Genomic DNA, 16,371 nt, shown 5'->3' on the forward strand with positions numbered 1-16,371 from the left:
CTTAACCTGGCGAGTCTCAGTTTCCTCCTCTGTAAAATGGGGTGTGTAGTAGTGTTTCATCTTCCCAAAGGCAGGGAACTCGCCCTGATGATCTCCTGAGGTCTCTTCCCAGGCCCCTGAGCCAGGGTTTCAGGGTGTTTGCTCTCTTCCTGCTTTCATGCTGGAAGCCTCATGGCCCAAAGGTTGCCAGGGGACAACGAGAACCCAAAGAAGCCTGGAGAGACTCCAGGTGGTGGCTCTTCCAGCTTGGCACGGATCTGACCCGTTTGCCCCCCAACGCCTCCAAATGGGGGATTCTGAAGCTTCCTTCTTGAGCCCTTTCTGCCTTTCCTCTCCATTCTGTGTCCTTATCTTTTATGTGTGTGCAGAACAAACAGGACAGATAGAGGGAAATGGTGAGTAGAGCTCTCTGGGCCTCTGCGCGGGCTGCAGACAGGGACCCGCTTCTGGGAGGGGAGGAAAGGCCGGGGGTACATTTCAATCAGCTGCCTTGAAGGGAAAGACTTCTGAGGTGGAAGGAATTTTAGAGGTTCCCTGAAATCCTCCTGCCATCAAATTGTCCCTCCATTCAAAAACCACTTCGGTCACATCCCTGAAACGAGCAGGCTCTGCTTGAATATTCCTAGCGACGGGGAGCTCTGTTGACGTGAAACCGGGGTTTGCACGGCTGAACAAATCCACTTTTTACAAAATCCTTTCTCATACTGAGATGAAGCCTGCTTCCTAGCAGCTTCGCCATTGACCCCGTTCTGTTCTTTGCTGCTGTAGGCTAAGCCTGGTTCACTTCCATGCCAATATTTGGAGAGGAAGGAAAAGTCCGCTGATATTTATTTAAGCACTTACTATGCACGAGGCCCTGTGCCAAGTGCTTTCCAATGTTCCCTCATTGGACTGTCTTACAAAATTTTTATTTTGAAAAACCTCAGACATAGAGAAAAGAGAGAAAACAGCTAATGAACAGCCATACACCCATCACATGGATGTAATCGTTGTTAACTGCTTGCTATATTTGTTTCATCCACTTGTTTCTGAAGCATTTTTTTTTCTTTTTCCATTTTCGAACGGTTTTTATTGTGGACATTTTCAAACACACACGACGATAGAAATGAATACAGCGAACCCCCGTCTAGTCATTGCCTACTCTCAACAACCATCACATTTCTGCCTTTTAAAAATTGTTTTCTTAATGTTTATTTTTTGAGACAGAGAGACGGAGTGTGAGCAGGGGAGGGGGAGAGAGAGAGGGAGACACAGAATCCAAAGCAGGCTCCAGGCTCTGAGCTGTCAGCACAGAGCCTGACGTGGGGCTTGAACTTACGAACCATGAGATCGTGACCTGAGCCCAAGTCAGATGCTTAACCGACTGCTGAGCCACCCAGGTGCCCCAAATTTCTGCCTTTCTTGCTGCTGAAATATTTTCTTGTAAATTATAGACATTATAGCAGTTCCACCCTAGATGTGGCAAGGATGCATCTGTAAAACAGGACATTTTCCTTCTTAATTACAATACCATTATTACACTCAAAATGAATCTCATAGTTAATTCTCATGGCAATGCTACAAAGAAGGCTTCACCTAAAGGCAAGTGTTCCCGGCACCCCTGGACTTCATCCTCTTGTAGCTGAAAGTTTGTACCCTTTTACCAACCTCTCCCCACCCCCCCTACCTTTCTCCTCTCTCGTGTTCTGTTTCTGTAGGTTTGACTCTTTAAAAACATTGTTTTGAGGTTCCACAGATAAGTGATACCATGCAGTATTTATATTTCTCTTTTTTCACTTAGCATAAGGTCTACAGGTTCCATTCATGTTTTTACAAATGGCAGGATTTCCTCTTTTCTCATGGCTGAATAATATTCCTCTGTGTGTGTGTGCATGTGTGTGTGTGTGTGTGTGTGTGTGTGTGTGTATGTGTATAAATAATATCTTTATCTATTCATCCATTGATGGACTCTTAGGTTGTGTCCATACCGTAGCTATTGTGAATAATGTTGCAGTAAACATGGGAGTGAAGATATCTCCTTAATAGCATGTTTTCATTTTCTTTGGATAAATACCCAGAAGTGGGATTGCTAGATCATATGTAGTAAATAGTCTCATAGTTGGGTATAATTTTGTGCAATTTCACGACTTTAGTGGACTGCCCATGTGAAGTAGAAAAGTAGATTTCTGGACTAAAGTATTTTATTTTATTTTATTTTTTTAATTTTTTTTAACCTTTATTTATTTTTGAGACAGAGAGAGACAGAGCATGAACGGGGGAGGGGCAGAGAGAGGGAGACCCAGAATCTGAAACAGGCTCCAGGCTCCGAGCCGTCAGCACAGAGCCTGACGCGGGGCTCGAACTCACGGACCGTGAGATCATGACCTGAGCTGAAGTCGGCCACTCAACCGACTGAGCCACCCAGGCACCCCTGAGCTAAAGTATTTTAAACAGAATTCCTGACTTTTAAAAAATCTTTAGTTTTTTCTTTTTCATTTTTATTGAGGTAATAAAACATATAAAAATTAAAACTAAAATTTAAAGACAAAATGTACCATCTTAACCATTTCTAAGAGTACAATTCAATCTCCCCTTTTATATATACAGTTGGTTTTCTTTAATCATTTTTTAAGTTTATTTATTTTGAGAGAGAGAGAGAGTACAAGCGGGGTAGGGGGTGGAGGGAGAGGGAGAGAGAATCCCAGGCAGACTCCGCACTGTCAGAACAGAGCCCGATGCAGGGCTCGAATTCACAGAACCGTGAGCTGACACCAAGAGTTGGACGCTTAGGGGCGCCTGGGCGGCTCAGTCGGTTAAGCGGCTGACTTTGGCTCAGGTCATGATCTCGCAGTTTGTGAGTCCAGGCCCCACGTCGGGCTCTGTGCTGACAGCTCAGAGCCTGGAGCCTGTTTCCGATTCTGTGTCTCCCTCTCTCTCTCTCTGCCCCTCCCCCGTTCATGCTCTGTCTCTCCCTGTCTCAAAAATAAATAAAGCGTTAAAAAAAAATTAAAAAAAAAAAAGAGTTGGACGCTTAACCGACTGAGCCACGCAGGCCCCCCTACACTTGATTTTTTCAAACCTAAGTGCAGGGCTTTGCATGTATTCCTGTTACATTTTACCTTTTTGGTTTCGGCTTCTTCTTGGAAGGTGCCAAAATATGTTCCAATCCTGATTCTATCATCCAGTTTTCTGTATTTAGTCTCCCACTCTGCCTTGAATCACTTCCAAACTCAATCAGCATCCAACCTATTTATTTGCCTAAGCCGTTGATCAAAGGCGAATGCTTGGTTTGTCTGTGTTGGACACTGGATGCAGCGTATTTTTTTTTTTTTTTTGATGTAAGCTCTACACCTAACGTGGGGCTGAACTCATGACCCCAAGATCAAGAGTCCTATGCTGTACTGACTGAGCCAGCCAGGCATCCCATACAGTGCCTTTACCAGGAACACTGTACGAGTCTAGGAGTTGAGAAATCAAGCTTTGGTCTTGATTCAAGTTCTCCGGGGCTGTGTGTCCTCTGCAAGGTGCTTCCCCTCTGAGTTTGGACATCAGTGTCCTTCCTTCCAACTCTTCCTTCTGTGTGTCTGTCCCTCTTTGGTTTTTTTTTTTTTTTTTTGCAAGTGGCTGCCACCTTCCACAGAGGGAGCCAGGGCTTGGAAATAAGATGCATTGAGGTTTCAGCAGGTGGTGGCACCCATGATTTTCTCAGGTCAGAATCAAAGATTTCTTTTGGGAGCAGTTTCTTGGCAATCTGGATCAAACACATGGTCGTTCGGCACCTACCTTGTGTTGGACACTTTTAGGCACTTGAGCTGTAGTAATGCTGGCCTCTGGGAGCTCATGATCTCATGAGGGAAACAGACACAGGAACCACTGGGTCTAAAAATGTGATATGTGCGATAAGAGGTATGAATAAGCGATGCAGAAATACAGACAAAATCCCTTATTTTGCTTCGGGTAAGTTTCACGGAGGATGTGACATTGGAGTGTGGTCTCGGAGGACAAGAGTATATTTTCTAGGGAGAGCAGGGCACAGCATGTGCCAAGTCCCTAACATAGGACCAGGCTCAGCCTGATCGAGGAATGGCCCAGGAGGTCTGGAGCCCAGGTCTACACCTGGGTAGCGCCTCCCAGGTCACCAGGCACGGTCACCAGCTTTATCTCACTTGAGTTTTACTATATTCCCGGAAAACAGGTGGAGAGGGGATTATGACCTGATTTTGCCATCGAGAAGGCGGAGGCTGTGGGGCTGCCTGCCTCGACCAAACTCACACAGCTCAGGAGTGATGTAGCCAAGGCTTGAACCTTAGTTCTCTGACTTCAAGTCCGGGACTGTTTTCCAAGTACGCCCTCCTGCTCCTTCACAGGGCATCACAAAGGGGTATCAGATAAGTTCCTGGTCACTGTGGACCACTCTCTCACATAATATGGTAATTACATCCCCTCCTTTCTCTGTGAAAGAGCAGCAGCTTCCTCACTGTGTCAAAAATGAATAAACTGAGTCCTGGGAATGGCTCACCGTCATCTCTCTATCTAGAACATTAGCAATGGGCTCAGAATCAGAGCAGGAATCGCTTTGGGGAGCTGAGCCCTTACTACGTATGGCTCAGCTCAGACACTCTGCTCTGCTGGAGTGTCATGGGGCCCGTCTCCTGGGAGGGCCTGGCCAGCCCAGGGACCTCACTCAGTTGGCCTGGGATTCAAAGAAGATGAGGCAGAGATACTGATGCAGGTAAGAATGAATTTGATGAGAAGGAGAAATGTTCTCGCCAGGCTCCAAGGGCAGCAGAGGCATCCTCATGAGAAGAGGCCTCTTGAGAAGGCCATGGCAAACCTTCCGGGCAAGAGCAGTTGTTAATTTTGTTGGCTGGTGGGTTTTAAAATTAATCTCTGAATTCTGCTTGCTCATCTTTTGCATTTTGTGGATCTCATAAACAACACGATAATTGCATTCGCGGAAATCGGAAGCAAAGAACTTTAAAAAAAATTTTTTTTTTACTATTTATTTTTTATTTTTGAGACAGAGAGAGACAGAGCATGAGCAGGGGAGGAGCAGAGAGAGGGAGACACAGAATCCGAAGACAGGCTCCAGGCTCTGAGCTGTCAGCACAGAGCCCGATGCGGGGCTCGAACCCACGAACTGTGAGATGGTGACCTGAGCCGAAGTCAGACGCTCAACCGACTGAGCCACCTAGGCGCCCCAAAGGCCTTTTTTAATTGTCCCCAAAACTGATGACCTCCTCCAAGTCAACTGTCTTGGCCCTCCACCGTTTCTCTCATTTTGGTATTACCTCCTTCTGGAAACATCTTCCCCTCTTGTCTTCCAGACACCATACTTGCCCGGGGTTCCTCCTACTCGAGTGCTCACTTTTTCTCAGTCTCCTTTGCTGGCTCCCCCTCTTCATGCCAACCTTGACCACTTTATTATTCCTCATCTGGACTCAGTTCCTTTGTAACCTCACTGGGTCCTATGGCATTAAGTACCACCTTTATGCTGATAACTACCCAATTTATACTTCTGACCCCACACCTCTCCTGAGTCCAAACTCACTTCCCCGCCTCTCCTGGGATACCTAGTTGGCATCTCAAACTTAACACGTTCAAAAATGTAGCTTTTGATTCCCTACCACTGACCTCCCCTTCCCTGATTACCCCCATCTCAGGTAATGGCACCACCACTGATCCCGTCAAGAAAGCCCAAACCCTAGGAATCATCTTTGATTCTTCTCCGTTCCTTGCACACCTCCCATCCACCTGCCGGTCCTGTCAGCCATCAGTTCAAAATGCTTTCTAAATCCAGGCCTTTCTCACCACCTCCACTGCTACTGTCCCACGCACCCTGCCGCCCTCTCTCCCCTGGGCCACTGCAATAACACTCAACTGGTCTTCCTCCCTGCTCTCCAACCCCCCACCAGCCCATCGCCGTGGGTTCGAACACCTGCAGTGTTACTCCTCTGCTCAAACCCTGCATCACTTCCCATTGTCCTTGGGTGAGAGCTGAAGCTTCCACCGTGACCTGTCTGCCAGAGCCACGTCATCTTGCCCCTGGTTACCCCATTCTTCACCCATGCCAGCTTCATTACTATTCCTCAGCCCATGCAAGCCCGCTCTTGCCTTAGGCCCTGACACTCGTGTCTGGAATGATCGTCCTGAGACCTTTGAAAGGTTGGGTCTTTGCCCCATTCAATGAAAGCATGAGGTCCCCTGAGTGGCCTTCCCAGACCACCTGCCTAGGAACAGCCTCTGACAGACTCTTCCCCTGACCGTGTATTATTGTTCTCCACTGTAACTATCTCCGAAGGAAGTTATGGATTTGTTTTCCCATTCCTTTTATGTCTCCTCAACTAGAAAAGAAGTCAGGGACTTCCGTCTGTCTTCTCCAGTGCTGTAGTTCGAGTGCCTAGAACAGTGCCTGGTGCCTCGAGGGTACTGAGTAAATGCTTGTTCAATGAATGAAGTTGTTCTTTTGTCAGATTTTAAAATTAGTCCTTATTAGGCCTACTTTACAATGTCATGAAAGGATTTTTTTTTTTTTTTAGATAAGAGCTCCTCAAAAAATAAAATACAGGAGCACCTGGGTGGCTCAGTTGGTTGAGCATCCGACTTCGGCTCAGGTCATGATCTCACAGTTTGTGAGTTCGAGCCCTGAGTCGGGCTCTGTGCTGACAGCTCAAAGCCTAGAGCCTGCTTCAGATTCTGTGTCTCCCTCTCTCTCTGCCCCTCCCCTGGTCATGCTCTGTCTCTGTCTCTCTCAAAAATAAATAAACATCAAAAAAAAAAAATATATATATATATTAAAAAATAAATAAAATACATAACTACCTGATTACCTAGCATTTCCACCTTGGGGTATTTATCCAAAGAAAATGAAGACACTAATTCGAAAAGATATCTGCACCCCCATGTTCAATGCAGTATTATTTACAATAGCCAAGATAGAAACAACCTAAGTGCCCGCTGGCAGATGAATAAGTAGAGAAAATATTATATATACACATATATATACATATATATGTACATATGTATGTGTGTACATATGTGTATGTATACGTGTACCTCTGTGTACATGTGTATATATATACATATATATGTATATATAATATTACTGTATAATATATAATATACTATTAACATATGTGTGTATATGTATATATATAATATTTTATATTGTATTTAATTAATTTTTTTTTTTTGAGAGAGACAGAGACAGAGACAGAGAATGAGCAGGGGAGGGACAAAGAGAGAGGGAGACACAGAATCCGAAGCAGGCTCCAGGCTCTGAGCGGTCAGCACAGAGCCCGACGTGGGGCTCAAACCCACAAGCTGTGAGATCATGACCTGAGCTGAAGTCAACTGACTGAGCCATCTAGGGGCCCCTAAATTTTATATAATAATAAATATAAAAATAAAATATATAAGCAACAATAAAATATATAATAAATATATAATATATATACTAAACATATGTTGTAATATATATATAATGGAGTATTATCCGGCCATAAAAAAGAATGAAATCTTGCCATTCGTGACAACATGGATGGACCTTGAGGGCACTATGCTAAGTGAAACAAATCAGACGGCGAAAGACAAATACCGTATGATCTCACTTATACGTGAAATCTAAAATGCGGGGCGCCTGGGTGGCTCAGTCGGTTGAGCGGCCGACTTCAGCTCAGGTCACGATCTCGCGGTCCGTGAGTTCGAGCCCCGCGTCGGGCTCTGTGCTGACCGCTCAGAGCCTGGAGCCTGTTTCCGATTCTGTGTCTCCGTCTCTCTCTGACCCTCCCCCCTTCATGCTCTGTCTCTGTCTCAAAAATAAATAAACATTAAAAAAAAAAATAAAATTAAAAAAAAAATGCAGGCAAACGAAAAAACCAAAAGACAAGCTCATAGATCCAGAGAACAGATTCGTGGTTGCCAGAGGTGAGGGGTGGGATAGGTGAAATGGGTAAAAGGGATTCAAAACAAAACATCCCGTTGTAAAACAAATAAGTCCTGGGGATGTAATGGACAGCATGGTGACTATAGTTAATAATACGGCATTGCATGTTTGAAAGCTGCTAAGAGAGTAGACCTTAAAAATTCTCATCACGAGAAAAAAAAAATGTGTCACTATATACGGTGATGAATATCACTCGGTCTTGTTGTGGTGCTCGGTTCACCGTGTATACAGGTAGTGAATCACGTGGTACACCCGAAACTAACATAATGTTATATGTCAGTTATACCTCAATCAAAAAAAAAAAAAAAGGATAAAAGCAACTTTGCCTTCAAGTCCGCCTCTCTATGCACAACCACTTTCAGTCTGTGGGCCCTTCCTACCTTTAGCACCCCTTTGCAGATTTTGTATATCCTCTTAATTGATCTCAAGGTCAGGCTGCTATCCAGAGGTCACTCCACGTCTCACAGTGTGCCTTTCTTGTCATGTCCCCATTTTCAAGGAACTCATGGGCTAGCGGGAGAGAGAAGCACACAGACAAAGAAGGAGTGGTCTGATGGGCCATGTGGTGGTAGCTAGGGCTCCTGGAGTCCAGAGCGGAGGGGGACTGATTCTGCAAAAGGGCGCAGTGCACAGAGGCGTGGAAACAAGATAGGCTTGGTGTATTTGCACCTGAGCTCAGGATACCTGGTGGGGGCAGGGGGGAGTGAGGTGGGATTATGAGGGAAAGTCACATGGGGAATTATACGTTGTGCTAAGAAACTGGGACTCCATTCCTAAGCTAATGAAAAGCAGAATTTTCTGATGGGAAGTTCTGAATTCACTCACTTGTGCATTTATTCTTTGATTCAACCAGTATATTTTGAACTCCTGTTATGTACTAGGCTCAGTGCTAGGCTCTGAGTGTATGTATTTAGTAAATAGTCATTTTTCTTGCCATTATAGAGCCATGGGGCACAAAGGAAGCTTGTTTGGCAGTTCCTACCATAGAGTTATAGGAGAGGGAAACTGTTATTGTAGCTAACGGTGGAAGCAAGTCCCCTAACAATAGGTGTATGTTTAAGCAAATTATGGTCCACAGAAAGGAATATTAGGAAACCATTAAAAATGACGTTTGCAAGCATAGGAGAAAAAGAGATTTGTGGTGCTCCTTAATAGTATAGGGGAAATATTAATGATATTCACTGGAAAAAGCAGAGTAAAATTTATACAGAGTGGTGAATATGAATGAGGAAAAACAAGTATAAAAACAGACCGTCATGTATACCCAAATATTAATTACAGCTGCCTCTCAGCAGAGTGATTTTTTTCTGCTACTTTATACTTTTTCTGTCCCACATATTTTTCTCTATTAAGCACACATTTTTACTTGTTCAACCCAACATTTATTATAAAAGAGAAGAGACAAGCCAACAAGAAAGGAAAGCTGGAGGGGAGAAAACCAGAACAGACACCTGTCTACCTGGCATGACTTAGATGCCATCACCCCAGGAGGGCTGGGATAGTGGAGGAACCTCTTAGGGCAGCTCCATTCGGACCCGTGGCTGGTCACTCCTGGCTTAGCCACAAAAGCGTAGGCCATATCTCTGTGTGAGGGAGTGGATGTCTCCGGGATGGCAATTTCAATCCCAGTTGACTCTTTGTGACCTCTGACAAGTCAATCTTCCTGGTTGTTCACCTCCCTGGAGGAGATGTTCCAAAGACGCCTCCAGGAAACAGGATAAGTGGAGGATCCTGGCCACGGGGGAAACGGGGGTTCTTTTTCAAAATACAGACAAGCCCTTCCCAACATCCCCATTCCTTCCCAACCTTCTTATCTGTTCCAGTCCTGCTAGCAATTCATGTTTTCGTTTTTATCTCTTTCAGGAAATGATCGAAATGGCCTAGATTTCAACAGGCAGGTAAGGATTTTCAGAAGAAAACCTTTATAAATGTTTGGGAGCGGGGGGGGGGGGGGTGCTTATACTTCATCAGGTGCAGGAGATGTAAAGATTATATCAAGTTTGAGGGTGTTTATTTATGGACTCAGCTTTCAGGCTTAGACGGGTCCTATAAAGAGCCTTTGTGTCCACCCCCTCCCCCAATCCATAATCCAATGTTGGGGTCTCCTCTTCACTCTCCCCTCAAAAGAGAGCTGACAAGTGGAGACAATTATTGAGGAATAAGCATATGCCTGATGTGGTGCAGAAGCAAGATGGCAGCTCTCTTCCTGTCCCAGCTTAGCCTCAGTTGACTCTCGAGCGAGTCTGTGGGTGTGGACCAACTGTGCGGAGAGGAATTCATGGAGGCACAAAAGATGGGGTACCTGGGTTCCTCAGGGATTGAAAGGAGAAGAGAAGGAACAGGACGGGGGGGGGGGGAACAGAACAAAAGAGCCCAGGACGGAGTATCGAGCCTGGCTCAGTGGGACGATGTAGACAAGCTTGGCGCCTTTAAAGAAAACCAAGTCGGGTGGGGTTCGAGTTAGTCATGGCGGGGGAGGAGCTTCAGGGGTGGGAAGGTGGTGTTGGACAGACTGCAGGCTGTGGTGTGTAAACGGAAGGATGGAGCCGGGGGGGGGGGGGGGAGATGACTTTCCCCTTGAGATCAGGGGCTGGTGGCGAGACTAGGGGAGAGGACCGGGACAGGGTGTGATGTCAGAGCAGATGTGGGAGGGTATGTTGGGGGGAGGAAAGCTAAGGTGGGGTCAGCTGAAAAATGAATTTATTCCGGGGCACCTGGGTGGCTCAGTTGGTTAAGTGTCCAACTTGGGCTCCGGTCACGATCTCATGGTTCATGGGTTCAAGCCCCGAGTCGAGTTGGGCTCCTTGCTGACGGTGAAGAGCCTGCTTGGGATTCTCGCTCTCTCCTCGCTCTCTGCCCCTCCCCCATTCATGCATTTTCTCTCTCTCTCCCTCAAAATAAATAAATAAACAAAAAAATTAATTTATTCCATTTGCCGGGGGCGGGGGGCGGCGTGGGGCGCCTGTGTACTATGCCAGGTATCGGAACACAAAAAAAATTAAGACGTGGTCTCTGCCCTGAAGGAGCTTATTTATAGTCTAGTATGGGGAGTGGAAGAGAGAGAGAGAAGGAGAGGCGGAGGGAGGAGCAGAGAGAGACTCCTAAGGGAATAATTATACGCTCGCATCCCTGCTTCACTGCAAGTATGTAGAAGGTGTGTCAACCAGAAATGCAAAGAGTTCATTCTTCCTGGGAGCTCAGGGCAGGCTTCACAGAGGAGGTGATACTTGAATCTGGCTCTAAAGGGTGAGTAGGAGTTTGTCAGGCAGAGAAGAGTGGGTTGGAAGGGAAGACAATCCCAGTGTGGGGGTGCATCGGATAATCACGGGCTCCCTCCTGCTCTGATATACTCCGTCCAAGTTTAGGTGGCAGCCTGGGGTGGGACTGGAGAGCAGACTCAGGCATATGTTCTCCTTTATCTCGAGCGTGATTTGAAGCCACTACTAACGTTTTCTAAAGGGCTGGGTACTTTCTGGGTGCATCCCTCGTGGTCAGAGAGAGGAATAGTCTGGAGTCGTCGGCCAAAACCTGGTAGGCAGTCACTTTTGTGCGTTTTGTTCGCTGGGGAAGTTTGCTAACGACTCTCTGAACTTGAGGCCTGAAACAGAAAGAGCCTTCAGTTAAAGAGACAGCCTCAAGGAAGAAATTGCCGCCAACCTGGTTGATTAAACACCGGAACGGCCAAGGGAAAGATAGCAGAATCAGCTTCTCACCCCTGGTCTTTAAATGGGAGACAGATTCTTCTCTAAGGGATGGTTTTGCCAGGTTTGCTTTAAGGGCAGGAGGACGGAGGAGATTCCCAAGGATTCTGTGATCCCGAAGGAGAGTCCTAAGGAGGTTGGGATGTGGCGTGTGCCCTGTGGTTTCCACCCTGAGGACTCAGGATGGCAGCCTGGGGCCCACGTCTCACTGTCCAAGGCCCTTGGAGAAGATGCATGGGAGGGGCCCATTCCACACCGAGATATGACCACACCAGCCCAGTTTGGAGGTGGCCTGCTCCACAGGCCTGGTGGGTTTGGCTGCCTGTGTGATCTTTCGGAAGCTTGAGAAACCCTCGTGCTTGGGACGAGGCTGGGGGACAGCCCCTCTGGCCCTAGGCAGCCTGCAGAGAGGCCCCTGACCCTTTGAACATCTTCTGGGGTGTGGCTTCTCCACCAGTCGGGAGACAGGTGCTGGCTTCTGGCAGGAGTGGGCCTGGAGTCTCCTCTGCTTAGATGAGCCCCACGGGGTGGGTTGTTCCCTCCCTCCCTCCCCTGGAAAGGGTGTTTGGATTTCTCATTACTGATAAGAATGGACATGACATATCTTTCCTTTCAAGAAGGGGGCAGTTTTGGAGAAAGAGGCTCAGCCTGGTCACACTCCTTTACACGCTCATGCGGGAGCCCTCTGCTCACGAGCGTACACATCCGTGGGCCCCACAAGGCCCCTCCTTGCTACGTGTCACTCTGTCCCTTGAAGCCATCAGATACCTAGCCCCACCGCCTCACGTTCACACGAGCTCGCCTGCAGGCCTCCAGGTGGGCACCCGGGGTCTCCAGGCCACCTGCACACTTCACCGTGAGGGGGAAGTAAACCAACATCCAAGTTCGACGCGAGGCACTTTGGGCTCCTTACAAGCGTTACCATCCCCACCAGACAGGAGAGGACGGTGCCTCCTCGGCAGCCACCCCCTCCCCCCCCTTTTTTTTTTTGCAAAGGATTTGGGAGAGTAGATAATTGGCCAAAGGTCACATGACTGACCAGCTGGCAGAGCCAGGATTCGAACTCCCATCCCTTTGACTCCAGAGCCCATTATTCCCCTGATGCCTTGCTACATCCTCCCCTACGGTCTCTCTCCTCTCCCGGCACACACACGGTCCTCAGGGAGAGGCCTGGGAGCCAGAGGCTGAGCATGACCTCACGGTGACTAACTGGGAGGAAATGGCTGGCGGAGGGTGTGGGGAAGGGAAGAAAGAGCGGTTGCGTAGGAGCGGCCGGTATGGGACAGAGAAGGGGTTGGCAGACACAGGAGAGCAAAGGATGAGCCACTGGCCTCGGTGAAGCCCAGGTTGGAAAGCCTCAAGCCAGCTGTTGCAACTGGGAGTTGCAGTCAGGACTGGCCAGAGGGCAGTCCTGTAGCCGCAGGAGCAAGGGACATTGGCTCATCAGGAAGTTTTGCGCTGAATCTGTTAACTTCCTGGTCCCAGGAAAGCAGCCTGGGCGGGGTTGGGGGATAGTTGTGGGAAGATCCAGGGACCCAGAAGCAGGGCCACTCTGAGCTCCCTCTGCGCTCCCTAGGGAAGACAAGCGAGTGGAAAGGCAAGAGGTTAAGGCCAGATCCCCAGACAGGGAGCCGGACTTGTTGTCCTTTATACAAACCTCTCCCTCTTTCCGGGCCGCGGTTTCCTCTCGGATAAGATAAAGAAGTCTGCGCGAGGTGATCTCTCAGGCTCCCGCAGTCTGTCTGTTCCGTTCCCTCATTTTTCTTATGCCCTGTTCTGACTGGTTGGTTTGACTCCCACTCTCCTTTCGCTTTTTTCTTTGAAAAGATACAGGGAGGAGGGTGTCCAGCTCTTCACCCTGAGCTGTAGAGAGGGGTGGGGGGGGACTGAATCCCATGAAATCTTTCCAGTCGTTACGATTTTGTGTGATCCGGTGAAAAGAATCATTGGAAATTCAGGGGCAGAGGCAGAAGGACCCAGAGGCCTGGATCGGCGGCCGATCGTTCATTCTTTGAAGAACTGGGCGTTCCTAAGCGTGAGCGAGAGGGTGTCGTGAGTAAGGAGACAAACTGCAGAATTATGCCGTGGCTCCGTGAGCTCCTGGATACCGCCTGAGCACAGCACCAAGGGGATGAGGTCTGAAGCGGGTGACCAAGGGAAGAGCAGGGCGTTTGACTGGCAGAGTAGGGCAGGCAAGAATATTCTAGGCCTAGGAGACGGTGAGTGCGAGGGCTCACTCGCAAAAAGGCCTGGCTTCAGGGCAAGTGTGAGAAGATCAGCATGGGCCCAGATGGTGGGTGGTGAAGGCAGGACTGTGGGTCAGGCCGGGCTGTGAAGAACTTTGAACGCCCAGCAAGGCATTTTCTCCTGTGGGCAGTAGGGAGCCACCAGGCATTTTCCAGGGTGACTAGTCTCATTTAATGGAAGGGCATTGGGGGGGGGGGTGAGGAGGGAAGTAGGGACGAAGGAGAGGCCTGATGGAATGTTGCTGTTGTGGGAAGAAGCAGGCAAAGGTAAGGAGAGGGATTATGGCGAAGAGGTCAAGCACGCGAACACAGAATCAGACTGCCTGGGTTAGAATCCTGGCTGTGTGGCCTGGGGCAAATGCTTCACCTTTGGGGCACCTAGGTGGCTCACCCGGTTAAGCATCAGACTTTGGCTCAGGTCGTGAGCTCAGGGTTCGTGAGTTTGAGCCCCATATAGGGCTCTGCGCTGACAATGCAGAGCCTGCTTTGGGATTCTCTCTCTCCCTCTCTCTCTGACCCTTCTGTGCACGCGCGCTCTCTCTCTCAATAAATAAATAAACAAATTCTTCACTTTCTATGTGAATCTCAATCTCCTCTTCCGGAGAGGCACCTGGGTGGCTCAGTTGGTTAAGTGTCTGACTTCGGCTCAGGTCATGATCTCATGGTTTGTGAACTTGAGCCCCACGTTGGGCTCTCTGCTGTCAGCACAGAGCCTGCTTCGGATCCCCTGCCCCCCACCCCCGCCCCTCTCCCATGTGTGTTCTCTCTCTCTCTCTTTCCCAAAAATAAATAAAAACATTAAGAAAAATCAACCTTCTCTTCTGGAAAAAGGGGAGAATAACGGTACCTATCTCACGAGGTTGTCGTGAGGGTTAAATGAGAGGGTGTGTACCTTTGCGACAAGGGTCTAGAACGTATGTGCTGTATAAGTGTTTGCTATTCTTATGATTATGTCAGCATGCGTGGAGAGAACCAAGTTCAAGAGGGAGATCTGATAGAACATCAAGAGGATTTGGGCAACAGGTTGGACGCAGACAGCAAAGACATAGGAAGAGACCAGCACGATTCTTAGGTTTCTAGCTCGGGATGCTAAGCATTAGAGGGACTGCAAGCAGAGATCAAGAGGCCAGGAGCTGGAGCAAGTATGTCCAGATGGGAGGAGGAGGAGGAAGGGGCAGATGATGGGCTACAGGTACCGATACAGGGTGAGAAGTTGGGACCCGGAGCCTGGGGCACAGGTCAGGATGCATATCAGGGAGTCACCGTGGAATCATGTTAACGGAAATAGTGGGAGGCAGTGAGGTCCCCTGACATGGTATGCAGAATGGGATGGGGACCCTGGGAAGACCCACAGAAGAAACACGTAAAGGGACAGAAGAGTGGGTGCCTGTGGACAAGAAGAAGAAGGAATGGTCAGGGGGACAGGAGGAGAACCACACCCACAAAGGAGAGATTTTCATGACAGTGGGGACAGGCCCCAGTGTCTGTAGAGCCCAAAGCCTGAAAACAGGTTCTGGTTTGTCAGTGACAAGAGCAGCAATGGCCTTATTGTGGTGGCCGTGGTAAGAGCAGATGCCAGATTGCTGTAGCCGGGGGACAAGTTGGAATCAAGGAGATGAAGGAAATATGGACATGAGGCGACAAAGGGGTGGGGTGTTGGCTTAAAATGGAGACGGTGTGAAAGGAAGCCTTTGGGGGATGATGGAGACCTTGGGTGTGGGCCTGGGGAGGGATAGGAGATGCCATCAGCATAGGTGACAGAAAAGAGAGAACATGGACAGCGGGCAGACCCAACTAGAAGGTGTGGCCAGAAGAGGAGAAGGACTCGTCTGAGAGAGTAGAGGGGCTGTCACTGAGGTGCCCTGTCACTGAGTTCAGAAGCCCAGAGGACCCCGTTTCCATTCCCTGCTCTTTGGACCAACAGCTAGCTTCAGAAGGACGTCGGGAAGTAGAACCAGCTTCCGGGGGTGGGAGAGCCCACAGTGGCAGGTGCACACCTAGGAGGCCTCAAGCTGTTCTGTCCTGGTGACTTCTGAATCCCCCATGCCCTGGGCCATGAGTTTCCACCAGGTGGATCAGAGCAACGTTTCCATGTATGTTGTTGAATGCCATCTTGCTGGAAGACTCCAAAAGTTCTCTGAGGCCGGAAGGATATCAGAAGCAAGTTGGCAGGTATCCTTGTCCCTAAGCTTCCTGCCACCAAAGTGGAGAATCCGTGACCTGGGTTTTTCTCTCAGCCCTAGGCTTGATGGCTTTCTCAGCCCACCTGTGCCAATATATGACTTTCCCACGCCAGCCAGCCCAGAGCAGTGACCCCAGCGTGCCCCCGTATAGCAGTTAGCTTTAAATGGGATGGGATTTTTCTTCGTTGTTTTCTTGAACGTGAACTACCATGGTTCTCTGGCAGTTCCTGGTTGGTATGTGTTGATTTGTAGTGTTCAGTTGGCTCGATGGGGCATCTTCTCTAAAATCAGCAAAATTCAGGGGCGCCTGGGTGGCT

The 16,371-nt window shown here is 48.5% G+C and overlaps 1 protein-coding gene across 1 annotated transcript in view; it reads left to right on the top strand.

The window, feature by feature from the left end:
• The window catches only part of POU2F3 (POU class 2 homeobox 3), a 72,216-nt gene that overhangs the window by 14,077 nt on the left and 41,768 nt on the right, over positions 1-16,371 (top strand). Inside the window, exon 3 of the mRNA XM_047877769.1 lies at positions 9,788-9,822. Coding sequence (XP_047733725.1) covers positions 9,788-9,822 — 35 coding nt within the window. The remainder of the gene's footprint in view (positions 1-9,787; positions 9,823-16,371) is intronic.

This window comes from Prionailurus viverrinus, chromosome D1, assembly GCF_022837055.1.
Source record: "Prionailurus viverrinus isolate Anna chromosome D1, UM_Priviv_1.0, whole genome shotgun sequence".
Lineage (NCBI taxonomy): Eukaryota > Metazoa > Chordata > Mammalia > Carnivora > Felidae > Prionailurus > Prionailurus viverrinus.